Source organism: Pinus tabuliformis, chromosome 3_1, assembly GCF_031772625.1.
Source record: "Pinus tabuliformis cultivar Carrire ecotype Pingquan chromosome 3_1, CPIR1, whole genome shotgun sequence".
Classification (NCBI taxonomy): Eukaryota; Viridiplantae; Streptophyta; class Pinopsida; order Pinales; family Pinaceae; genus Pinus; species Pinus tabuliformis.
The window spans coordinates 277,774,358-277,801,454 of NC_142301.1; the positions used below are offsets into that span (position 1 = coordinate 277,774,358).

Consider the following 27,097-nt stretch of genomic DNA (forward strand, 5'->3'; position numbering starts at 1 on the left):
GTTAAATTAAAAAGGAGGGATGAACAATCCAAGGATCTCCATTATGGCTCTTAGCCAAAGAACAAAATTAAGATGCACTTTTTGTCAAGCTACAATGATTAACAATCTGGCTCTATCAATCATAATTGCATGAAAATCTGGAAAATGGCATTGCATAGCCTTGTTTCTTTCTTCCTTCTTTATGACATTATTTGATCATGCTCTATGTCATAAATTTGTTAGTTTAGCTTACTTTATGTTTTCATTGTGTTAAGTAGGCCTACAAGACATTATAACCATTTGTACTTGGATTCTTCAATCAAATTGACCTAATTTTTCGTTCATTTATTTGACATTAATAGTATTAATAATAATAATAATAATAGGAGTTAGAACTACCACTTTAAGCACACACCAAAAACAACTCACCAATTGACCAAAGACAAAGTTGATATGGAGCAAGTTGTTGAAAATGTAGCAAGTAAAGGTCTTCTGGCTTGTGCCTTATCTAGTGAAGACCTCGATTTGTCTTTCTCTTAGTATAAGTGCAAGCTCATAAGTTAGCCTTCAATTAGGATTGGTTATTTCCAATTTACTGGAATAATCATCAAGTTGGCATGCGTAGAGTTGGAGCCTCAGTTAAGTGGAGTCTTCATCAGTTTGACTATAGAATGAGGTGGCAGTTACAAGTCTAGTTAAAACAAGTTAGTCTTCAGTATTAATTGAAGGGAGAACGAGTTAATACTCCAAGTGTTGATTGGAGAGGGAATCAATCGAACTCTCAGTTAACTCGTAAATCAAAACTTGAGTTACTAAATTGAGCTAGGCCCCTTGCATGCTTGAATTGGGTCTATAAAGAGGAGGACAAAGGCATAGGAAATCAAAAGTTTTGTACACAAGGTTTGTGAGACAAGACAGTTCACAAGTTTGTGAGATCATCCCTGATTGTGGAGAGCGCAGAGAGGTCCTAAGAAATAGGAGATCACAAGTGCGCAAGGATTTAGGAGATTGATCGTGCACAGATTTGAGGAAGCATGTGTCATAAGAAATAGGATCCAAAAGTGCGCTAAGAAATAGGAGACTTGTGGAGATTTACGCAATAGAATGGGAGCCACAAGTGCACAAGGAAATAGGGACTTGTGCGCAAGGAAACAGAAGCTCCTTGTGCGCAAGGAAATAGGGGCTCTAGTGTGCAAGGAAGGAGTAGCAGGATCAAGAGGCAAGGCAAGTTAAGGAAGTAGTAGGGGATCAATTGTGTGCTCGAGGGTCGCGATCAATAGTGATCAATGTAGGCCAAGATCAACTGTATTAGCAGAAATTAGTGAGAATACATAGTACGCTTTCTCAGAGACAGATTGCTTTGTAATAGATCCAATTGCTCAAGAAAAATCGATAAAATACCACAATCAAGGAAGCAGATTTTCCCTATTGGGTTTCCTAAGTAGACAAGTGTCTCAATTTGTGTGTCGTATTTTTATCTTTGGTGTTTATTCCCCTGTTTATAAGCTATTAAGAAACTCTATATCTTGGTGAAAGTAAATTTGGTTTCAGTATTTAGTTGCCTTGTTTTCAGTTATTCATCTAAGTAGTTGCAGAGTTTCATGGAAATTTCACATGGTAGCAGAGCAAAGATCAGCATAAATATCAGCACCAAATTGATCAATCAGTGAAAAGCACAGATTAGGCAAAAGGCTTGCGCTAGAGTTTTGAAAAGCATTTCCTTGGATATCAGTATGATGTTCCTAGGACTAAAGGGCAAATCACAGTTAAGAGGGAGCCTCGAACTTCTGCTCATGGAAGGAGCGGATCTCATAGTGTTGGAGGATAATGGTGTGCTCGAGTTTGTGAAGCAGCAAATAGTGCCACCTCAAGATGCCCAATAGTTGATCCAGCATAACGAGAATGACACCAAGGTGAGGAGGATCATTCTTGAGGGGGTCAGAGACGATATTATTCCTCATCTCCATGAGAAGAAGACAACATATAAGATGTTTAAAGCCATCTTAGATCTATATCAAGGTTCCAATAATGCCAGGAAGCTTGCTCCCAAGGACAAGCTAAGAAATATATGGATGAGAAAAGAAGAGCCCATCATCATGTATCTTTCCAAGTTCACCTTCAAGATGCACTAGTTGGAGTGGGCAAGACTGCAGCAGATAAAAACCTTGTGAGTCTTGCAATACTCGGACTTCAGAAGTCATGGGAGAATTTCCATGATGCAGTCAGTGACAGAGAAAATCTGCCAAGAAGGGAGAGGCTATGGAGTGATTATGTCCAAGAAGAAATCCAGAGAGGGACAAGAGGTGGGAGAACAACTACGACAAAGGACGAGGAGAACTTTTCCCTGGCAAGAAAATGTAGCAAAGCCAAGGACAAAAAGGGCCAAGGAGTGGTCGAGTCCAATCAAAAGGGCGAGAAGAAGAAGGATCTGAGCAAGATCAAGTGCTTCCATTGCCATGAGTATGGGCACTATGCCACTAAGTGTCCTAATCGAAAGGAGTCCAATAAGGATCATGTGGTTGCATCAGCTGAGGTAGATGTGTTTTCTTCTTAATTCGGGAAAGATTTCCCATTGATAATTTGCATGGCAAGCTCAGCAATAGCATTGTATGGCATATTGATTCAGGAGCATCCTTCCCCATGACCAGGAACAAGGAATATTTCAACCACCTAAAGGAGAAGGACATGCAGTTTCAAATTGAGCTAGGAGATGATGGCAAGTACTGGACTATGGGAGTTGTTATTGTCAAGTTTAGGGAGGGAGTCAGGTAGCTCTCTCCATCTCAAAGATGTCCTCTGTGTTCCAAGGCTGAAGAAGAACCTTGTTTCAGTAGCTACCCTTGAGGACAAGGGTTATGATGTCATCTTCAACAGAAGTAAGGTTTACCTCAAGCACTTAGCTTCTAGATGTAAGAAGCAAATAGGTGTGAGGATGAAGAATCTATACCTGCTACAGGTTGAGATAGGTGCAACCTTGAGCAGCAAGGTAGGAAGTGCACAAAGTAGAGACATGAGGGTTAAGGAGAGTAGAGCTCTAAGGGAGTCCTTAGAGCGAGAGCAGGTTAGAGCTCCCAAGAAGGAGCCTCAACCAATATCACAATTTGAGTCTCGACTAGTTGGCAAGTGGGTTGACCAGCAGGATGATGAGGAGAAGAGACCAAGACGAGTGGAGTCAGCGACTCAGTTAGTGACTCCCAGCACTGGGAGGAGGAGAGCCAAGTGGGTCGATCAAGAGGCCTAGGAGTGAGTTGTGACTCCTAGCTCTATGTTCAGGCAGAGTAAGCAGCCACAAAGATATACAAGGTACATGGCACTTATGACTAAGGTAATAGACTTGGAGTTGAGGAGCATGATTGGAAGGCATAGGCCTTTGGATCAAATTCTGCAGCAAGTAGCAAGGAAGTCTTCTAGTTCAAAGGGAGCAGTTGCAGTAGCTAATAATGTGGTAGTGTTGGAGACAGATCCACATGAAGGAGGTTCTTCCATAAGTACCTTCCTCGCTAAAAGGGAGGGTTGAAAATGTAGCAAGTAAAGGTCTTTTGCCTTGTGCCCTAGCTAGTGAAGACCTTGATTTGCCTCTCTCAATATGAGTGCGAGCTCATGAGTTAGACTTTAGTTAGGATGAGTTATTTCTAATTTTAATAGAATAATCATCTAGTTGGCACGCGTAGAGTTGGAGCTTTAGTTAAGTGAAGTCTTCATTAGTTTGACTACAGAATGAGGTGGCAATTATGAGTTCAGCTAGAGCCTGTTAGACTTCGGTCTTGATTGAAGGGAGAATGAGTTAATATTCCAAGTGTTAGTTGGAGAGAGAATCAATTTGACTCTCAGTTAACTCGTCAATCAAAACTCAAGTTGCTAAATTGAGTTAGGCCCCTTGCATGCTTGAATTGGATCTATAAATAGGAGGTCAAAGGCACAGGAAATCATAATTTCTGTACACAAGATTTGTGAGACAAGAAAGTTCATGAGTTTGTGAGATCATCCTTGATTATGGAGAGCCCAAAGAGCTTGTGTCCTAAGAAATAGGAGATCAAAAGTGCGCAAGGATTTAAGATATTGATTATGCCAAGATTTGAGGAAGCTTGTGTCCTAAGAAATAGGAGCCACAAGTGCACTAAGAAAAATGAGACTTGCAGAGATTTGCACAAAAGAAAAGGGACCACAAGTGCACTAGGAAATAGGGACTTGTGCGTTAGGAAATAGGATCTCCCTGTACGCAAGCAAACAGGGGCTCCAGTGTGAAAATTCCTATACTCAAGGAACCCCTATTGCAGCAAAACTAAATTTACTTCTCCTACTTGATTTTAATATACATTATCAAGCTATTTTCTAAAAAATACTTAAGTAAATTACTTTTGCAGCCTACACCAATTTAATTTGATTACATGAAACAAGAAACTGAGCAAAGAACAAGATACATAGGACACCGTTATTTTTGGACAAAATAGTCCTCGGAAAAACCCAATACGAGAAAACAGGTGCAGCAGCTCTAAGGGTTTTATTATTATGCAATAGAAAAATCTGAATACATCACTGAATACCTCACAAGGTCATTCAGTTACAAAGAGAAATATTGGCAAAAGCTTTGTGAGTTACCCCACACAATCACTGAGAAAAAGTTCTGGTCGTTTCGACTGCTGGATGAGATGCTCTGCGCTGCCTCTACGTTGTCCCAGCATCAACCCTTGCAGGCACTGCGTCACCCAGCTGGGAATTCGATCAGAAGCCCAGAGTCATTGCTCTCAACCTCCTGGTCTCACACCCCGACTTCTGACTGTTTAAACTGACCCTCTACTTTGACTTTTGACTTTCTCGCTCTGCCTCTGCATCACTTCTGTGTGACCCTTCTAGCCCTGCGGCAGCCTCTGCGTCAAGGCCTCTAGTTCACTTACTGCCTCTCTCTACTAATGTATCTCCAGCTAAGAATCACTCTCTTCGGAAGCTGCTATCTCTGCCCCTCAACTACAAGATCTCCCCAGTCGATTTTCCTCCTCAGAACTTCTCACCTCAGAAATCGATTTCCTCAATCTCTCTATGTGTTTCTAAATGAACCCCAAGCCTCCTTATACTTTTCTCATTGAGACTTCAACAGCCGAGATTAAATCTCTAATCAATAGCAAAGATCAAAACATGACTTGATCCGCCTTCTAGATCATTCTCACCCATATTTTGATTAATACCCATTAATATTTTAATTTTCCTAAGTTTAGACTTAGGAACCCCATTAAAAATATTAATTATTTTAAAAAATACAACCTAGGTGGAATTTCACCAAACGATTTGTGGGTTTTTTAGAACTCGTGTACCTTAGCCTCTCCACCAATTTTCAAGGTTAGAGCACTTTCGATGCTACCAAAAACTAACATCCAGCACGCAAGGAAGGAGAAGCAGGGTCAAGCAAAAGGAGGGCAAGTCAAAGAAGCAGCAGGGTATCAATAGTGTGCTACAAGTTCGAGATCAAGCAGTGATCAAGGCAGGCCAAGATCAATTGTATCAGCTGAGAGTAGTGACAAGCAGCAGAACGCTTTCTCAAAGACAAATTGTGCTTTCTAATAGATCCAACTCCTCAACAACAATCAATAAAATACCTATTAAATTTGGAAACTAGGGCCAAACTCCACCTTGGAAAACTCATATGATGGAGCTGACATTTTTATTGGATTCCTCTTTTCAAGAGGTGTAGGATTGATCTAAATATCATCTCATTCTGACAAGTATAAATGGAATTATGAATTTATTTCTTCTATGGACAAATTGTCAAGGTCGGGCAACAATCTAATGTAGGCTCAAGAAGCCCAAAAGTCATGTCTCTTCACCCTCAACGTTGCAGATAAATAGAAGGAGCATCTACCTCATTTGGACATTCATCATCACACACATATCTCTCTCTCCTCATCTAATTGGTTCGTACAAATTTCAGCACAGCCTTCTTCTCCTCCACACGTGCGAAGGATTCACTGTGTTTTTTATTTTCTTGCATTGACCAAGTTACAGCAAGTTTGACCAGCGTTGGTCAGGCAGCGTTTGACCTTGTTTGACTGCGTTTTTCTTGGGAGAATTTATGTTTGGGCAGGCCGCATTCTTTGACACAGATTTCGAGAATTTCTAGACAGTTTGATCAGCGTTGACCACAGGCCATTTTACCGCAGGTTTCACTGTGCGTTGACCAAGTATGACCGATTTCTTCAAGACTGTTTTGGGCTTATTTGAACTATTGTTGGAGGCCGAAATGATTGAGTTTGACCGAGCTAGTTTTGAGGAGTAATTCTGTTGATTTGACCAACGTTGACTTTCTGGTTAGGGCATCCTATTGACTGCAATTGGACTGGAGGGATATGACTGTGTTTGGGCAAGTGAATTCTGCATATTGTACTCTCTCTATGCTGAACTTTTGAAGAATAATAAGAAGATTTGATCAAAGGGTTTTCCCCACATTGGGGCTTTTCCCTGGCATCTGCCAATATTGTGTCCTCTTGTCTTGGCTTGTCTTCTGGTTATTGTTTATGTTCTATCAGCATTCATTATCATGTTAATGTGATTGCTAATCTGGAAATTGATAATGGGCTAATAAGAAAAATTGAAGTAAATTGCTCTTAAGCATAGAACATACCATTGTTATCTAAAATTAACATGGTATCAGCGCTAAGGTGAAGACAAATCCCAAGCAAGAGTGAAAAGAGCAATCATTGAGATTTGTTGGACAAGGACAAGATTCAATGGCCTCCGCATCTTACTTCAAACCTAATGACAAGCTCAATGATAAGTCTAATTATCATGCATGGAAGATGTCTCTTGATTTTACTTTGGAAGAGCAAGATGTTATGGACTATGTGCAGGAAAAGATTGTTGAACCTCCTTCAAATGCACGAGTTGTCGCTAAAACAAAGTACAAGAAAGGTGAAGTCAAAGCTAAAAAGATCATCAGGGATTCTATTAACAAGCATTTGGTTGCATACATCTCTAATTTGAACACATCTAAGGAGATGTATGACACGTTGGTTGGCATGTTCAAAGTTAGCAATGAAAAACCAAGTCCCCTTTCTCAAAAACAAGTTAAAGGACATAAAGAAGGGAAGAGGTGAAGATATCCAATCCTACTTCATGAGGATTACCAAGACCAAAAATGATCTTCTTTCAATTGGAGAAGTTATTACAGATAGGGAGAGTTCACTCCCATTGCCCTTAGAGGTCTCCCTCATGAATGGCATGTGTTCAACACTGTTATTCTCAACAATGACAAGATTCCAGGTTTTGATGAATTGTTGACTAGATGTACTCAAGAAGAGACAAGGATGATGGAGAAAGACATGCCTTCAAATAAGAATGATCCTACTGCATTCTCCACTCATGCTAAAAAGAAGAACAATGTAGGTTCAAAGAAGCTATGTCAAGGATGACCGGGATTCAAAGATGGAAGAAAGGGAAGATGCTTCATTTGTAACAAGTTTGGCCACTATGCTAGGGAGTGCCCTAATAGAAGGGATACACCTTAGGATGATGAAAACAACTACCACAACAATTTCAGGGACAACAACAATCAAAGGAATGGCAAATTCAACAACAAAGGAAAAAGGAATGCTCTCGCTACTCAACATGGAAATGGTCAACCTCCCAAAAGATCAAGAAACTCCAGGTATGATGAATTTAATGTTGTAGATAACAAGCAAAAATAACTTTATCTTATATCTGCCCTCTCTACTGCCTCTCCATTGGATACCTTGGGAAATTTGTTGATTGATAATGGTGCCTCAAGGCACTTCACTCGGTATAAGGAAGCTCTTTCAAATCTGATAGAAAAATATACAAATTTGGAAATCATTCTTGGAGACGATGCCACCTATCCCGTGAAAGGAGTTGGGAATGTTACTCTTCAATTAAATCAAGGTAGCACCATTCATCTACAAGAAGTATTATACGTACCTGATCTAAAGAAGAACCTAGTATCCATCTCGGCAATGGAGGACAAAGGATTCAAGGTGGCATTCATTGATGGAAAGGTACGTGTTTGGAAAAGAAATTTCAAAGAAGCATTTACTCTTGGATTCAGGGTTGATAGCCTATATCAAGTTGGAGGGAGTCCATTGGGAGCCATGTCTTGCGACACATCTCTTCAATCCAAATTATGGCACCGGAGGTTTGATCATCTTCATTATAAGGCTTTACCCGATGCAAGGAAGATGGTAACAAGTATGCCCGAATTTGAAGTAGAACATGAAGGCGTTTGTCAACGATGTGCCGAAGGAAAACATACAAGGGGACCATTCCCCTCAAGTGATAGCAAGACTACCGACATTTTGCAATTGGTTCATTCTGATCTATCTAGTATGTTGCCCATGACATCTTTAGGAGGATATCTATATTATGTTATCTTTGTGGATGACTTCTCTCACAAAATGTGGATTTGTTTCATGAAGAAGGACAAAGTGTTCACATGGTTCCATTCTTTCAAAACCTTCGTTGAAAATCAAACAGGGAAGAAGATCAAAATATTAAGGACCGATAATGGAACCGAGTATGAATCAAATGAGTTCAATGACTATTGTAGAGAAGCTAGCATTAAGAGGGAGACTACTACCGCATATACTCCTAAGCAAAATGGAGTTGCTGAAAGGAAGAATCATTCAATTATAGAAGTCACTCATGCCATGCTTCATGATCAAAGCCTTTTGAAGTTCCTATGGGCAGAAGCTACCAACACTGTCGTGTATGTTCAAAATAGATGCCCTCATCAAGCCTTGGACTCCAAAACTCCCGAAGAAGTTTTCACCAATAAGAAACCTAATGTTTCTCACTTTAGAATTTTTGGTAGCCCCGTGTATTTTCATGTGCCGAAAGAAAAGAGAAGCAAATTGGATGCATCTGGGAAGAAAGGAACATTTGTGGGCTACGGTGAAACTTCAAAGGCATATAGAATCTATGTGCCTGGTCAAAGAGAAGTGGAGATAAGTCATGATGTCACCTTCGATGAAGATGTTGCCCTTGGGAAGATTAGGAACCTTCCTATTCCAAGGAAGGACAAAGAAGCAGATACAGGAAACCAGGGAGAACCGCAGGATGAGCCGATGCCCGATGTTGAAGCACCAATGGACCCCATTTATCCACCTCCTCATGAGCCCTCCTCCTCAAAAAGGAGACCCTCATGGCTTAGGGAAACTCTCGAAGATGTCGAGAGATATATTGCACCAAGGGGTACATTTTGTGAAAGTAAGAAGCCGAATAGGTACCAAGGGTACTTAGCTGCCATGAGCACCATTGTTCAAACTGAGCCTTGCATATTCGAAGAAGCTGTGAAGCACCAAGTATGGAAGGATGCTATCAACGAAGAGTGTGAGTCGATTATGAAGAATGATGTCTGGGATGTGGTCCCTACACCCGAGGACAAATTTGTTGTCACCTCAAAATGGCTATACAAGATCAAGCATGGAGTTGATGGAAGTGCTGAAAAGTTCAAAGCCAGATATGTTGCTCGAGGCTTCTCTCAAAAGGAAGGTGTGGACTATGATGAGATATTTGCACCAGTTGCCCAATATACCACCATCTGTTCAATTATGGCCCTTGCTGCCTCACAAGGATGGAACCTACACCCAGATGGATGTCAAAATCGCCTTCTTGCATTGTTCAATTACGGAGGAAGTCTATGTAGAACAACCCGAGGGGTTCGAAGTTGAAGATCGTAAGACACATGTATGCAAGTTGATGAAAACCTTCTATAGGTTGAAGTAAGCTCCCAGGCTTGGTATGAGAGGGGATCGACAACTATCTGATGAAGCTGGGTTTTACAAGAAGTGAAGTTGATCCGAACCTTTACTTTAAAGTTGAGAATGATAGACCTCTCATCTTGGTACTTTATGTGGACAATCTCTTTCTGACATGTGCAGGCCCTCTCATTCATCAATGCAAGAGGGAGTTGGCTTCCGAGTTCGAGATGAAGGACCTAGGACTGATGCATTATTTCCTAGGATTGGAGGTCTCGCAAAATCCAGGTGAGATTTTCCTTTCTCAAGGAAAATACATTGTGAAGCTACTTGAAAGATTTGGGATGGTGGATTGCAAGTCCACGACTACTGTGATGGAACTTAAATTCAAAAATTATGTGAAAGTCTTGTTGGGCCTAATTTGGGAAATCCTTTTGAGTATCGTCAACTCGTGGGGGCCCAAATGTTCTTGGTAAACTCTCATCCGGACATATGCTTTGCAGTGAATACATTGAGTCAATTTATGGTCGAGCCTCATCACATACATTGGATTGCTACCAAGAATCTTTTGAGATATCTTCGAGGCACAATCACCTATGAACTGACATACACTGTCGAGAATGTGAGGCTCCATGGTTATTCTGATGTTGATTGGGCTGGCAATGTGGTGGATCGTAAAAGCACATCGGGATGTTGCTTCTCACTAGGTTTTGCTTTGATATCCTGGATGAGAAAGAAGCAGAAATCGGTTGCTTTGAGCACCACCGAGGCCGAATATATTGCTGCTAGTATGGCCTCCTATGAAGTTGTTTGGTTGAGGAAGCTCTTTAGTGAGTTGTTTGGACATGTGCTGAATACCACCGTGAACTTCTGCGACAACCAAAGTGGGATTCATCTTTCTGAGAATCCCATGTTTCATGACTGCTCCAAGCATATTGATATCAAGTACCACTTTATCCGGGATATGGTACAACAGGGAGCAATAAGGATCCATCACATTGGGACTGATGAACAAGTAGTAGATATTCTTACAAAGCCCCTAGGGAAGGTCAAATTCTTAACCTTCTGTGAACGACTTGGAGTCGTGGAGAGACCCTCTTATGAGGGTCATGTTTGAGTTGGATATTGAACTCTGGGAGCTCCGGGGGCTTGGGGTACTTCTTGGAGCGATAAGCAACCATAGGGTGAGTGGTTCACCTTCCCCTGTGATACCCATGATGGTTGATATATGCATAGGATGAGTGGTTCACCTTCTCCTGTAGATACATCCTACTCATGCAATCCGAGACTCATGGGAAATACCTCTCATCTAGCCAATCAGTAGGGAAATGAGGATAGGGACCATGGTACTACCAATGGCCGTATCGTGTACTACCATACTCGCTATGCTAGGATGTTCGATATTGATCTAGGATCAATGGAGACTGAATTTGGGTTAATGGAGAGTGATATGATACACTCTCGATCATTTCTTCTTCATTATTTCTTCATAGTTCGGCAGAGCAGAGCAAAGATGACAGGGATAGTACAGATTGTCAGATGGTTTGGCAGGTGGAGTTCTCCCTAGTTAGAGGGAGTGTTAAATTTGGCAACTAGGGCCAAACTCCACCTTGGACAGCTCATATGATGGACCTGATATTTTTATTGGATTCCTCTTTTCGAGAGGTGTGAGATTGATCTAAAGATCATCTCATTCTGACAAGTATAAATGGAATTATGAATTTATTTCTTCTATGGACAAATTGTCAAGGTTAGTCAGCAATCTAATGTAGCCTCAAGAAGCCCAAAAGTCATGTCTCTTCACCCTCAACGTTGCATATAAATAGAAGGAGCATCTACCTCATTTGGACATTCATCATCACACACATATCTCTCTCTCATCTTATTAGGTCGTACAAATTTTGGCACAGCGTTCTTCTCCTCCACACGTGTGAAGGATTGACTGTGTTTTTTGTTTTCCTGCGTTGACCGAGTTTGCAGCAAGTTTGACCAACGTTGACCGAGCAGCATTTGACCTTGTTTAACGGTGTTTTTCTTGGGAGAATTTTTATTTGGGCAGACAGCATTCTTTGGCACAAATTTCGAGAATTTCTAGGCAATTTGACCAACGTTGATCGCAGGTTTCACTGTGTTTTTGTTTTCCTGCGTTGACCTAGTTTGCAGCAAGTTTGACCAATGTTGACCGGGCAGCATTTGACCTTGTTTGACTATGTTTTTCTTGGGAGAATTTTTATTTGGGCAGGCCGCATTCTTTGGCACAGATTTCGAGAATTTCTAGGTAGTTTGACCAAGTATGACCAATTTCTTCAACATTGTTTTGGGCTTATTTCAACTGTTGTTGGAGGCCAAATTGACTGGGTTTGACCGAGCCGATTTTTGGGAGTAATTCTGCCGATTTAACCAACATTGACTTTCTGGTTAGGGCATCCTATTGACTGCAATTTGACTAGACAGATTTCACTGTGTTTGGGTAAGTGAATTTTGTATATTGCACTCTCTCTGTTGAACTCTTGAAGAATAATAAGAAGATTTAATCAAAGGGTTTCCCCCCATTGGGGTTTTTCCCTGGCATCCGCCAAATATTGTGTCCTCTTGTCTTGGCTTGTCTTCTGGTTATTGTTATGTTCTATCTGCATTTATTATCATGTTAATGTGATTGCTAATCTAGAAATTGATATTGGGCTAGTAAGAAAAATTGAAGTAAATTGCTCTTAAGCATAGAACATACCATTGTTACCTAAAAGTAACAATACCACAATCAAGGAAGTAGGTTTTCCCTGTTGGGTTTCCTGAGTAAACAAGTGTGTCAATTTGTGTGTTGTGATTTTATCTCTAGTGTTTATTTTGTTGTTTATAAGCTGTTATGAAACTGTGCATCCTGATGAAAGTAAATTTGGTTTCAATATTTACTTGCCTTTTTTCAATTATTCATCTAAGTAGTTGGAGAGTTTCACGAAATTTAACACAAATTAGCAAGTATTCTCCCCAAATCTCAACGAATGATGTCCAATATTGTAGCCAAACCGCATGCACACAGTTCTGAGGGTGCACAAGTAAAGTATGTGAACCCATGCTAAGTGTAAACACACCCTAGCTACCACCAAAGGATGACCTTTGTGTCCCCAAATAGCATAGGGGGTGTGTCTCACTTGTTACGAGGATCAACATCCCCCATAAAAAGATCTAGGGTTGGGTACCCACTTGTACTATATCACAAGTTAAAAGCAATCATGTTACCAAGTTCGATTCATGAAGTATAGGCATGTTCATTAATAAGGCCCTATGTTGTAGGAAACATCTAGTACAAGACAATACCAACCTCATTTCTATATCAAAACACAAAAATGCTAGTACAACGTTGAAACGCATTTCCAACCACAAAGGCGCGTCCCATACATTGGGTCACCTTTCATATGGTTGAAAATGCATTTTTGAACCATACCAACATCCATACAATGCATTCTCAACACTATATGTGCCTATTTTGACTTGGGTTGGCTCGATTTTATTGGGTTTGACTAGGTCTTTATTGTACATGGCAAGGTCAAGGCACAAGCTATAATGTGGCACTTGGTTATGTTTCGCAACAGGATAACAGAATTTTGTCACTGGATTGGGGGTGGAAAAGAATGTATAAATTCCATGCTGCTCCATAAAGTTGGTAAGTGATTTGGCTCCTTCACAACATATTACCAACTTGGGATAGACTTCAACAAAAGAATCAGTTGGGTCCTGGATGGTGCACATTAAAAGACAGCATGGAAACAAACATGCATCTTTTCTATGATTGCCCATTCGCAACTCAAGTTTGGAAAGATGTTGAATCTTCAAGCCACCTCTCAAACCTATGGGGCAAGGGAGATGTTCTAGAAAAATTCTAGTTCTTTGGCGCATTTGAATAGCCAGAAATGAAATTTTTTTGTGGACAGAAGTGTCCCTAGTTTCCAAGTGGCCTCTCAAGCGTTGGCACTTTTACCTCTTTTTCAAGATCCCCTAAAAATTTCATTAATAAAAATCAAAGTCCCTATACAGATAGACAAATCCAATCCATTAGGATTCTTAGATGGAGCCAGTCAGAACAAGTGTACTAAATGTCGTGTTGGTTATGTTCTCTTCGTTACTAATGAACACTACTATGAAGGCAAGTCTTATCTCGATCTAGGGTCCAACATTTTTGGAGAATTGGAAGCCAGGTTTTGTTATTAAAGGCTACAAAAAAGAAAGGATGCAATTATATTCAAATCTTTGGCAATTCAGAACTGGTCATTCGATGGATGAAAGGGGAAACCATAATCAAAAATCAAGGATCTATAATGTGGTAATCCTACTCAAAGAGTTTGCTTCTACCTTCAATCAAATCTCTTTTAACTATGTTTATAGGTATTTTAACTCCAAAGCCAATCCTCTATTGAAGGCCAATTTGAATGGAGACCTCTTGCAGGTGATCGAAGAAAAAAAAATGGGGTTGTAATACTCCTTTCGAAATATTTGGATAAATTTCTCATCAATTCGTTTCAAGAAAGTACACGATAATAAAATTGTACAATTTTACCAACATAAAGAACAAGAAAAATTGCAAGTTAGAATAAACACGAGACATATGCAGCAAAGTAAAATTCAGCCTTATTATTATACTAAATAAATACCACCAAATGGCTGACAATATCTATTACATCACAGGAATGAAACTCACATTGGAGAAATAGTTGATCCCCACTCCAGCCATAGATTTGCTCCTCTGCTCCCCAACTGATGTCGACGACGCCCAAGAGATTTCTGAACGAAATCAGAAATCTCCTCAATAGTGAATTGGGGTTTCGTCCAACACAGGAAGAAACCCAATGGTTTTCATCCTAGGGTTCTCTGATCTTGAAAACCGAGTTTCCAGAAACCCCTCCACGAAAATACTTCAATCCAAGATGTTCCCAATGACTTTCTCTCCCCTCTTTTAAAGACATGATGGATCTCTCTCCAACTACTTTTATTTTATTATTTTATTTTCATTATAGAAGCTCCTCCCTTAATTTTATCTAAGTGACCTTTTTATGTTATTTAAAGTCGTTTTTCCCCTTTTGGCCTTTTTCTCCAATTAAGCACTTTTCCCCTCTTTTATTTAATAAAGTGATTAATCCTGAAAAATGATTACCTGCCTCCATGCTTTCTCTAGCTATTGAAAATCACTTTTCATCATCCCATCCTGTAGATATCTTCATCTCGATTCCAACAAGTTATTACACAAAATGTTTCTCCAAATATCACCTTTAATGTATATAATTAAACCATGTGTGATAATAACCTCGTTTTACGGGAATCACCAAAATGCAATAGAACCAAGAATTAATTGTGTGGAATTGACCCTGATGATGAAATATAGCAAGCCATAAAACTCCTCCAAAACCCTCCAAGCCCACTAATGACATAATCTCGCTCCTATGACCTAGCCGTCACCAACCCGAGTCCATTTTGGCCACATCATTAGGGAAACCAAAAATGGGGATATTACAAGGGTTATGGTCTCATTGAAATCCTTTCCTAAATTTGAAGTTTGATATAATGTTGCTATCAAGTCAATTTTTGCATGTTTTAATTAAGTAGCCATAAGGCTTTAGTGCAATGGAGTACAGGATCTGCTAAGAGATATTTTGTTTTTGACTATGTTAATCCATATAAAATTGATCCTTTAGTAATGGGCGTTCTGAGTGAAAGAATTCTAATCAAAGACCCCTCTTTTAAAGATCAAGAAAAGCAAAGAAATGTTGACCCCTATTATAAAGACGCTTTGAGGATTGTATTTTTATTTCATCCTGAAATATAAATGTTTTTTCCAAGTAAAAATAAATAAATATATATATATAGTTGGGAGGAATTATTGCTATCCTCCCCGCCCAAGTTCAATTATTGCTAGTGACGTTGAACTCATATCGACTATATTGTTGTAATGGCTTTAAGCCTCCTTGTTGAACAACCTTGAGCCTCGAAGAATATCTTACCCTTGCCTATAGGTTGTAGGGTAGGGTATATGAAACAACGAAAAAAATAAATAACTAAATATAAAAAATAGATAAATATAAATATATATATTAAAAATATATATATATATATATTCCAAAATGAAATAAAAATACAATCCTCAAAATGTCATCATAATAGGGTCAACATTTATTTGCTTTCCTTGATCTTCAAAAGAGGGATATATTTTTTCCAAGGAAAAATAAATATATATGTGTGCGTGTGTGTGTGTCAATTGGGTTTATCTTAGGTTGTTGGGACTCGGGGGGAATGATTGCTAATTTTCGATCCTCCCCAGCCCCGCCCAAGTTCAATTATTGCAAGTGACATTGAACTCATATCGAGTATATTGTCGTGCTGGCTTTGAGCCTCCTTGTTGAACAACCTTGAGCCTTGAAGAATATCTTACCCTTGTCTACAGGCTAGAGGGTAGGGTATATGAAACAAAGAAATAAATAAATAAAAATAAATACCAAGTTCAATTATAAATAAATAAAAATAAATACCAAGTTCAATTATTGCAAGTGACATTAAATTCATATTGAATATATTGTTGTAATAGCTTCAAGCCTCCTTGTTGAACAAACTTGAGCCTTGAAGAATATCTTACCCTTGCCTACAGGATAGACGGGTATATGAAACAAAGAAAGAAATAAATAAATAATATATATATATATATATATAGAGAGAGATAACAACTTAGCTAAGGCCCGATTCCCACATGCTGTATAATTTGGGTAAGCTCCTATAGAAATAAGGGCCAAGCTGACACCACTTTCTGCTACTCTATTGGAAAAATACATTTTAGCCTTTATTTGATTTTTTGAAATAGTGGTTGAAAAGAAATAACTTCTTTAGCTAGTCAACTATGGCATTGCACATTCTCAGATTCTCTTATTACCTTCTGAAATTCAAAGCAATCATTTAGAATCTGAAATTGCATTGGAGTTAGGTTGGCTTTCTTTCAGATTTTTGCACCTTTGCAGATTGGTTACAGACAAAAACTTCAATAGCTATCATCTTAAAATAATCATTCCAATATCATCGAAGCCATCTTGCTTCCCTTTCAGATTTAAATGTCATTGCAGAATGGTTCCAATCTACAAATAAAAACCTTCATATTATTAAGATAATTACTCTTTTCGCTTTTAGTCAAACTGCTCTATATATAAAGCTGTGCCAAATGGATCAAATAAGGAAAAAGTTTGCTTATCAATATCTTGGTTTAAAAAATTCAGTCATTCACAATAGTCTGCTTAGAAGGATGTTTTAGAACAGTCGATGGCTAATAAATGTAGTTTTGATAAATCTCAAATGGAGATTGCATTACATACTCTGTTTACCTTAATGACCAAATAATCTTGGCATTCATCTTACCAAAAGCATTTCCTATGAAAGCCACTTCAGTCTAAAACCCAGATCTTCTGGAACTTGCTCGAGATATATTGCAAACTCATTTTTAAAATATAAAAGGAAAATATCTGATGCACACCATAATCTGGTTTAGCTAATGCTACCATAGAATACAGGGCACGAGAGACTAAATGCAAAACTTGGGTATGCAGCATTTATTATCCGTGGAAAGAAAAGTACTAAACAAGGAAACTGACTGAACTTCCGTCTCAACATGCATCCCAATTCCCACAAACTGAAGATTAACCTGCTACAACTCCACTGTGCATAATCTAGCATCTTTCTAAAAATTATCTCCACCTTTTGTGCAAGGATTCACACCTGCAATAATGAAGAAACCTTCGAAAGGTGCCCAGCAGAAACCAGAACCAAATGGGAAGAACCATAAGGTGACCGACCTCGTCCTGATCCCCTTGCTCCCTACCCAGCACCCCACCCTTTCAAAAAATACACAAATTAAAATTGAAAAAACTTCACTGGAAAGTTGACAATCCTGCTCATCTTTAGCTGCTTTTGATGCCTGGTTCTGCATTCTATGCTGTATGGAACAGTTATTGTTACACTTACATTGTTTTCCCCTTTTTTGCACACAATCATATTTTTCGAGGTATCCTGCATTGATAATCATGTGGTCAGTGACTCAACATGAGTGGAATGATAAATGGACTTTGGTATAAATCCTCAGGGTCGTTGAGTCAGGAGACTAACAATGAGTGGGCACAAATGGACTTTGGTACAAGTCCTCGGGGTCGTTGAGTCAGGAGACTAACAATTAGGGGGAAAACAATGAGTGGGAATGATAAATGGACTTTAGTATAAATTCTCAGGGTCGTTGAGTCAAGACACTAACAATGAGTGGGAACAAATGAAAAAGCCCCGTCTTATAGAACTATCAAAATATGGAGTTGATGGCCTGTTTAGGGATGGAAATCGCACAAGCCGTGGGACTCATTGACACATTTATGGCCAACCCAAGTCAATAGCATCAGATTATTGTGAAAAGAATCTTCAGAAACCTAGAGGAAACAGATAATTATGGCATAAGCTATGATGGCCGCGGTGCCTAACAACCTAGTTTACTGGAATACAAAGATAAGGGTGATATCAAAATTAGGTCAACCATTGTTTATGTATTTAAATTTTAATATGTGCAGTAGCATTGTTAGTTGGAGCAGTCAGAGGCAATCCAGTCTATCGTTATCAAGCATGAAACCTGAGTACAATGTGGCAACAGCAAGGTGGTAACTAAAAGAATATGGTTTGGCTTTAGCTTTGCAGATCTCTTGTGCCATGGTGAGAATGTGAGTGGCTAATAAACATGGAGTTCAGTGTGAGCCCTGGGGTTAGCGAACTCCAAATCTAAAAACCATGCCAAAAGGGAACCCGATCTAACATTTTTGCTACTACTACTCTGTCTCCCTAGTATCATTTTTATGTTGATCTCAAAACAACATCTACAAAATACTGAAATCAGGCACATGGAGTAACAAAGAGTTACAACCCACTATTGTCAGCAGAGTTTACTCTCAGCCCAGTAAAGTTTTCTACAGGCATTCATCAGGAATATATAAGCCCATATGGGTACACTATACCAAGAGAAACCCAGATGGAAAACAAAGGATTAAAAGGAGAAACTACGAAAAAAACCCAAACAACAGAGAAGAACCCACCTGAACAGGTCGCACACGCCTGTGCATTTGTGCTGACATAACATTTCACGCACGAACTATTCAACCCGGCCGTTGATCAATCCTCCTGCAATTGAAAGAGGTTCACCCTCATTCTCAGTAGCACCTACAGTATACTGAATGTTGCCTACATAAGCCCTTAGGTTTCATGGAAGAATGATATAGCTGATGGGTTTTAACAAAATCAGATCTTGGTTGACTTAGAGATATGGCAAAGTCATGGGCCTAATAAGGAACCAGTAGGAAAATCAGTTACCGGACTCAGATAATATATACAAACGAGGAGATGGGTGTTTCTGAAATGTGGAAATGAGCATTTGGGTACATGTGAAATGGCTTGGGAGAAAATGAAAATGAGCTCACGATTACGAAAACCGAAATGGGGGAAAGAAAAGGCCAAGTGTGTGAGACAAAGATGGATTGGATCTGAGAAGAAAACGTTAAAAGATAGGACCTTGGAGAAGCAGACGTACTGTGCAGGGCAGGTGTACTGGATGAACTACTACTGGTTTATAAAAATACAGGCAGCAACCGTCAGAAAAGGCTTTGAGCATATATATAAGGGTAGAAGGATAGAATGAACCGGCCTTTTAAAGCTCCCGTGTTTTAGTTGGGAGGACGGTGGAGTGGCTGGTGAGAGACTTGATAGGTGGTGCACTCCATCAATGGCATTTAATATACCAGCTCCTCTTCACCATGGATTTACCCAAAATTTGCATTAAACGTTCCCAATGGTTGTTGGTTGGGCAATTGGTTGTTGGTTCTATGGTGAGTTTATTTATATTGCAGCTTTTTTTGGTTCTTGCAATACGGAAATTAAATCTCATTTTTCTAGAAATCTGATTGAATTGGATAAAAGTTTTGTAGGTCCTCCCCATTGTTCTAGAATTTAAAATTTACCATCAAACCATGATACAACAGTGAATCTGGAGCTGTAAAAAAGGTTTGAAGATAGTGTCTTTGAATTTTTAATTAAAATTGTCTAGCAGTACATGTTACAATTAATATTTGCCTGCATAGATTAAGCCTCACCTAAACCACTCAACATGTAAATATGGCCTTGACGCCTCACCTGCCATGCATGCACTTGACCAATAAATTTACCTTTTATATATGGCCTAGAGCCCACATACAATTTCTAATCAAATAGGATAAGGCTTTGAAAATAAGGAACCGTTGTAAAAAATGAGTTTAAGTATGTTCAAAGATATGCATTAGAAGATTAATTAAATGATCATTCAATAGGGACTTGAAAATAAGGAATCTTTAACGTTTGTTCTTCTTCATCTTTGACTTCTTAGACACGATCGTTACCTAATCCCCAAATCATTATTTATTTAGTATTTAATTTATATTAGGTTAATTAAATGGATACAATAAGAATGTGGTTTATCATATTATTTAAAAGGTAGTGTGTTTTTTTTATTTATTGATTGGTGAAATTTTGATATTTGTTGTTTAAAATAGATTTTTGATTATATATGGATTGGGCATCTTGAAAAACCTATGGACCACTTGTATTGTGGAGAGTTCACAACTTAAACTTGTGATTCCAACAAATAGCTACTTGATTATGGGCAAATTAGATTAGAAAATAAACCATAAATCCTTCAAAACTTGTGATTCCAACAAATAGCTACTTGATTATGGGCAAATTAGATTAGAAAATAAACCATAAATCCTTCAAAACCTATAGCAGAGAGACTACAACATATTTAAAAAATAATATTTATTTGTGTTTGTATATATATATATATATATATATGGGCAAATTAGATTAGAAAAATAAACCATAAATCCTCCAAAACCTATAACAGAGAGACTACAACATATTTAAATATTAATATTTATTTGTGTTTGTATATATATATAATTTAAATAATTATTTTATTATTATTCAGAGATATGTTTTTCGAATCCATCACATAAGTCTTTTAGATTGTCGACATGTTTCAAACCAGCTAATATGGTTCATCTTCAGGATGGTTAGATGAACCACATTAGTTGGTTCAAAACATGTCGATAATCTAAAAGATTTATGTGATGGATCTGAAAGACAAATCTTTGAATAACTCTACTCGCAAAAGCCTCCATTCACAGATTATTATTATTATTATTATTATATTGAATGTATTTTTCCCGCTAGGGGTGGAGGAGAAAACGATGTTGGAGCTCAAGTGTGTGCCCACCACCCCATCGACTCTCGAGATCATTATGGAAGGGGGTGGCATGGCCTATCCTCCCCCTCCCTCGTGCACCATACATGTGAGGACTTGTCATATGATTTCATGGAGTACCGGGACTTAGTAATTTTTATCTCCATCCTTTTGTTGGCTGGCAAACTAATGCACTATGTAATCGGGTTATGCAAGACACAGGAGGGAAAACCAGACACCCCTACAAGCATGGGCCTAAGAAACTTTGTTGGGGTGGGCTTGAAAGCCTAGGAACCTAACTTTGGCAACTTGTGCTAGAGAGGTATCGTTCAGTCTTATATGTTAGTTAATTATAGCAAAATCGATGGCTTGCCATTTTCTGAAGCTCAAGGCGAGGGCACCTAAACGGAGTATGACAAGCATGGAGAGACTCATGGGTCGAAGATAGTCCTTATTGACTATACCATTCATGGATATGCATAGTGGAGTTTATAGAAGCAGTGTTTTGGTGTTGGCTTATTGAAGGGCACACCAAATCTCTCCTGGAAACAATTTCAGGTAACCCTAGGATACTGGTACATTATGTTTTTCCTTCATGTTCAAACCGGCTTTTGGTTTGTCTTAGGTCAATTTCTTCAAATTCTAGTAGGGTCGGTATTTTCTCTAGTTGGTTTGTTATTTAGGACTTTGTGGTGTTTGAATTTACCATCTCCTCCAGAGTTGAATTCCACTCGGCCTCCTTGTCGATTGGTGGGTCTCTCGTGGTCCTAGTGTTGGTACTATTAACGCACTCTAGTTCTAAAATATTCATTTTTCGACAAAGTGTCAGTTATTATAGTCTTTTGGTCTAGGGGGGAAGGAGGTGAGTTTAGCTCTATTTGGTTGTTTGATTAATCAATCTGTGTCAAAGGAATTTGTTTGGAATTGGCATTGGGAGAGTTTTGGTTTTTACCTTCTTGGGGCCTATCGACTTTTGTAGATCAACAAGATCAATATGCCCCCATTAGCATGGTCATAGTTGTCGTGGTGTTGAGGAGAGAGGTCAGACCAGTTGATCCCACAATGAGACTCTAGTTTAGGAGCCAGCTAGTGTGTACCATGTAGTGACCTCGCCATGCACTCATACTGAGATACAAAAGATAGAAAGAAACATTCGCATGGATAGACTGGCACTATCGGATTCTGATCTTCTTGATGTAATTTCCCAATGGCTTTTGGACCCTGTGCACACCAGGGGATGGAAAAACCAGTATATGCACATTGTTACTCTTCATTGGTAGTTGAAGAGTCTATTGGGGCAATAATCTGTAGTGGAATCAATGGAGAATGTAGGATAGCCTTAATAGACTAGAAGCTTGTATGGCCCATATGGAAAAGCATATTCAATGTGAATTTAAGCTCCCTATTATTAAGTTTTGTTAGGGCTACATTGTTCGTTTCTTTGATAATTGCATTTCATTATTTCCATATTAAATTCACCCCATAACATCATAACATTATTCATATTTACATCATTATTCAACAACATATGAAACTATGTAGAAAGAATAATATCATCATCAATGCAACAAAACATAAAGGAACAATAAGAAAAAAGCATTCCCACATAGAGACACCAGGATTGGTTGGAGACCAGGGAAAAACCCATTATGGGGAAACCCTTTCAAATATTCTTCTTATTAGATTGTAGTTGAATGATTCAACAAAAGAGAGTACAATGATCCATATCCTCAATCATAAACTAATTCAACAAAATTCAACCAATCAACATTCATAAGATGAACCCACAAATGTTAATACTCAAAACCCAGCTTCAGAAGCCTGCAATCAACTATCATTGTCTGCGGTCAACTGCTGAATCTTATGGCCAATGAGCGAAATCTATGGTCAATTGAAAAATCGAACCCTAAGACCTAGTTGCAGGGAAGGCGTGTTGTGCATCCGGCTAAGAGGCTTCAACCACACGGATGAGCCAGCCTGCGTGCAGTTGTAGCCGAGATTTCTTCGTAACATGCCTGCGGCTGAGACCCAAAACCCTAAAACAAAGATGTGAGATTCGAACCCTGCAATTTCGCCTTCATGTAAACCCATTCCTCCGCGGACCTACCTCAGACCTGTGCGAGCCAAAAAAAAAAAGATCCAAGATGATTGTCCAAATGAGGTTGAGGTCACTTATATTTATATCTTTCAAAGGGTGTCCAATTTTCTTTAAGGTCGACCTGATCAAATATGCACATATGGGCTTTTAATTCAAAAATACACTTTTCCTTTTCCAAATTAAGTGCTTCAATAGCCAAAATTGGTCCTTTGGAAAAGAGGAATCTTGTCCCATGGTTGGAATTTGTCGCTGAGCTGCCAAATTAGCACATATTCCCTGAGGCACCAGGCCGTAAAATCCAGCATTTGTGACCCTATCTAATTCATAGAATGCCTCTTTATTTTGATTGAATTATGTTATTTTTGTGGATCTTTGGAGATGTGAGGTTTTGGGTAGTGCAATCACTTTTGTTGGATGTAAAATTTTTGATATATCGCATATCGACCAACAAATCTAGTGAGAGTGAGGCTCATATAGTGTTGTAATAATGTCATCAACAATATAATCATTTCTCAACAGAAAAACCTCAACTTCATATATATATATATATATATATATATATATATATATATATATATATATCATAATGAAGTCAGGGGAGGTAGGAGTGGGAGGGGTGTTAATAAGCCCTGATGAAGAAACATAGATGAAATTTGCATGGGGTTTAGGGAAAACCACCAATAATCAAGCAGAAGAATTGGCTTTGTGGCAAGGATTAAAAATAGCACTAGAAAGGAGAATTGATCATCTCATTGTAATGGGAGACTCAATGCTAGTTATTCATAAATTCCATAAAGCAAAAGCTATGGTCCAAAAATATTTGGCCCCCTTAGATGAGCGAATATGGAATCAAATCCAAAAATTTGAATCTATATCCTTCTACCATGTTAAAAGAGAAAATAATAATATTGCATATGAACAGGCCAATATAGGGGTAGGCCTTAATCAAGGCTCTCTTCTCCTAGATCGAGGCGCGTTATCATTCCAATACATTCCATGATGATTGAGAGGATTAATAGTTTGATGGTTGGGAAGATATCCCTTATGACAAGACGATAGGAGCAAGCTTCGAGGCATTCCTCGGTTTTAAATATCATTCATGAAGAATTGTTAAGGAAGGTGATGGTTCGATGGCTCATGGCTTTGGAGACAGAGACAGATTGTCCCTCCAAGTGGTTAATTATCAGAGCTCTCGTCATGAGCGAGGACAAATGGTGTCATAACCCCTACACTTATGCATTGGGATATAAATCTCCTAAGGTTTGTATCTCGTCCATCTGCTTAAGAGGTAAATGCAATCAAACCAAGCATCAGGTGAGGGATATGTTGCAGAGAATTAGTAATTGCAATCGATTTTTGGATTCTGGAAACATTCAATGCTCTCTGATGGCAGTTGCAAAAGGAGTGGGGGTTTCCACTGGCTATAAATGGCAAGTGTCGAGGTTGGAGCTACATAAAATATTTGTCAATTTTTTTTTGCAAAGAAGCATGGCATCGTTGAATGTTGATGGTGGTGAAAATTTGGAGTAGGCAATGCTCATAGTGGAGGAACGCATTGGCATGTTGGATAGGGTCAAAGAGAAAATTTTTCTGGAGGCACGCGTCTATTTCTCGTTGGTTTCAAGGGAAAAATCCTTTTGGCGGAAACATTGTCCACCAAAGGTCATAATTTGACTTTGCAGGTTGACGGAATTGAGGTTGCGATAGACGCAACAACAATGGGAGTTCTGAAGGAGGTCCTAGGCTTGCAGGAGCCATCCTCTCCAAGAATAATTCCGTCAAGCAAACTTGAGGAGCAACTTCCATAAATTCAGATGCAGACAGATGAAGAAAATAGGAATGAAATTGCAGATGGACAACTAGGAATGTAGTTATTTTTTAGAAACTTTCCTTGTTTAATGTTATGTCGAATAATATTATATAATGGCTCTTTTTGGAGATCGTATAAGATAAATTATGTTAAAAGTATAGTAGGCTACAAGCAAGGTAGCCGTAGAACTCTTTTTGAACAATTATAAAGCTTAAGTACACATTTAACCCACTTTCTTCATTTATAACATTTGATGATTACTCCAATATTCCAATTTCAACTTCCCTTTTTTCACACTTTCTTAGTTCATAACCTTTGAAATTTTTAATAAAAAAATTCAATATTTCAAATTTAACTTCTTTTTAACATTAATAAAATATTTTGCAAATATAAAAATTAAATGATTGTATTATTCTATTAATACATTAAATTAAAATATCCAAATTAATTGTAAAGTATCAAACATTAATTCTAACAATGTTATATAATTCAAAATATAAGCGTATTTGGTTAATTAAACTGTATTTGGTTAATTAAATAATGAGAGTTGATTAAATTAAATTGAATTATATTTTTATGATTGATTTATATTATGATCTTCATTAATTTAACCATTTATTTATTTATTTAGAAATAAATTATATGTATATATGTATTTCAATATTTTATAAACAAAACGAGTGATAATTAAAAGTGAAAAACATACAAGCGAGGTAAAGTTGCTTAAAGCGATGACTGCGATGAAGCCTTAGCCCACAACAATTGTAGCATTGTTACTTGGAAAATTGTTGTGGCCTAATTCAATCCTTGATGGACCAGGTAGATGTGGTAGAGCAAGTTAATCGGGAAAAGCATGAGGAGTTGATGGCAACTCTGGAACGCATGCATTACTTCCAGTGCCAGGTCAGGGAGCGAGTGGTGGTAGTTTGGCGGGGACAAAACCATCTAGTGGAGAAAGTGGAAAAGCTGGAGACTTGGATGGCACACTTCGAAGGGCACGTTTAGTGTAACTTCCGTCCTCCGCCTCCTCCAGGAAATGCTCCAGATAACCCAACTTCTGTCACCTCAGACGATTAGTATGTCCTCTAATTTTCTTTATGTTTTATATGTCTATTGGAGCCTATGGCCCTCTCGTTTGTGGACACTACTACTGGTATATTTTTTGTATTTTTGTTATCTTTTGCAGATTTTGGTCAAAAAACCTAGTCAGAGTGAGCTCACATGTTTTTTTGACACATCGGATGTATATCTTTTCTTTCTGAATGAATAGAATATTGACTTACAAAAAAAGAAGTGAGAACCATATATTTCAATCATTTATAAACAAAATAGGCGACAATTAAGGTAAGATTTGTATTTTCATTGGAAATTATATAAAATATTTATTATTATTTTTTTATATGAAAATATTTTTTGTTTGTTTGTTAAGCTTGGCAGGTCCATTCCATTTTCTATTAAACAAAGGAAAATTTACACCACATAGATTGGCTAGGTGGCCTCAACTTGCCCCGAAGGGAAACCAAGTCTGTTAGCCACCTATCCGCATTGTAAGCCATCCAAAAATAGTAAAGTCTTAATCTCTCTAGCCAAGCTAGATATGTCTCTGTTTCATGTCCATACACTAAATATCTATCTAAACTTATATTTGCATGACATAAATTAAAAGCTATCCACATAAAACAAAAGTATGCATGGGTAAGTGACTATCCCTTATGCTCCTCCGAGGCAGATTTTACGGGTGTCGGATCGTTGGTTGATGCCCCAGGCATCTCATTCAGTTCCAGTATGCAGGAGATGTGGCAGCCAATTCTATCCAGCATGATGTCTTGTTTATGAAGCTGGAATAAAATTATTTGAAAACCTTGTTTGTAACTCGGTATACCTTGGAGTGTCACTGCCATTCCAACATAAATATGTTCCATTGCTTTGCCCAATAAACTCTTCATCAACCAATAGAGGTATAAAGTTTGTTTGAACTGCGTAATTCATCCTCTGGTGTTGCCCGGGTCCGGGACTAAAGTCCTCCAGTTGTCCATGTCTTCCTCTATCTCACTGCCTTGTTTTATTTCCTCCTCCCACTCTTCTAACAGTTTCCAGATTCCTTCATTTGTCCCCTCATGGTAAGCCTCCACCGCTTCAGTGATAAGGTGTTCTACTGACTTCCTACCCCTGCAAGGCTCTGACGTGCTTGGCTCCTTATCCTTCCTGGGTGTCGGGCCTCTCCTTCCTCGTCCTCGTCCTCTTGC

At 38.6% G+C, this 27,097-nt stretch overlaps 1 protein-coding gene across 1 annotated transcript in view; it reads right to left on the reverse strand.

Moving 5' to 3' along the window:
- Nucleotides 1-19,535, reverse strand: part of LOC149186872 (F-box/kelch-repeat protein At1g55270-like) — a 35,280-nt gene extending 15,745 nt beyond the window's left edge. The window contains exon 1 of the mRNA XM_089411185.1: nucleotides 18,770-19,535. Within this exon, the coding sequence (XP_089267311.1) occupies nucleotides 18,770-18,808 (39 nt within the window). The 5' untranslated portion in view covers nucleotides 18,809-19,535. The remainder of the gene's footprint in view (nucleotides 1-18,769) is intronic.
- Between the last annotated feature and the right edge of the window lie 7,562 nt (nucleotides 19,536-27,097).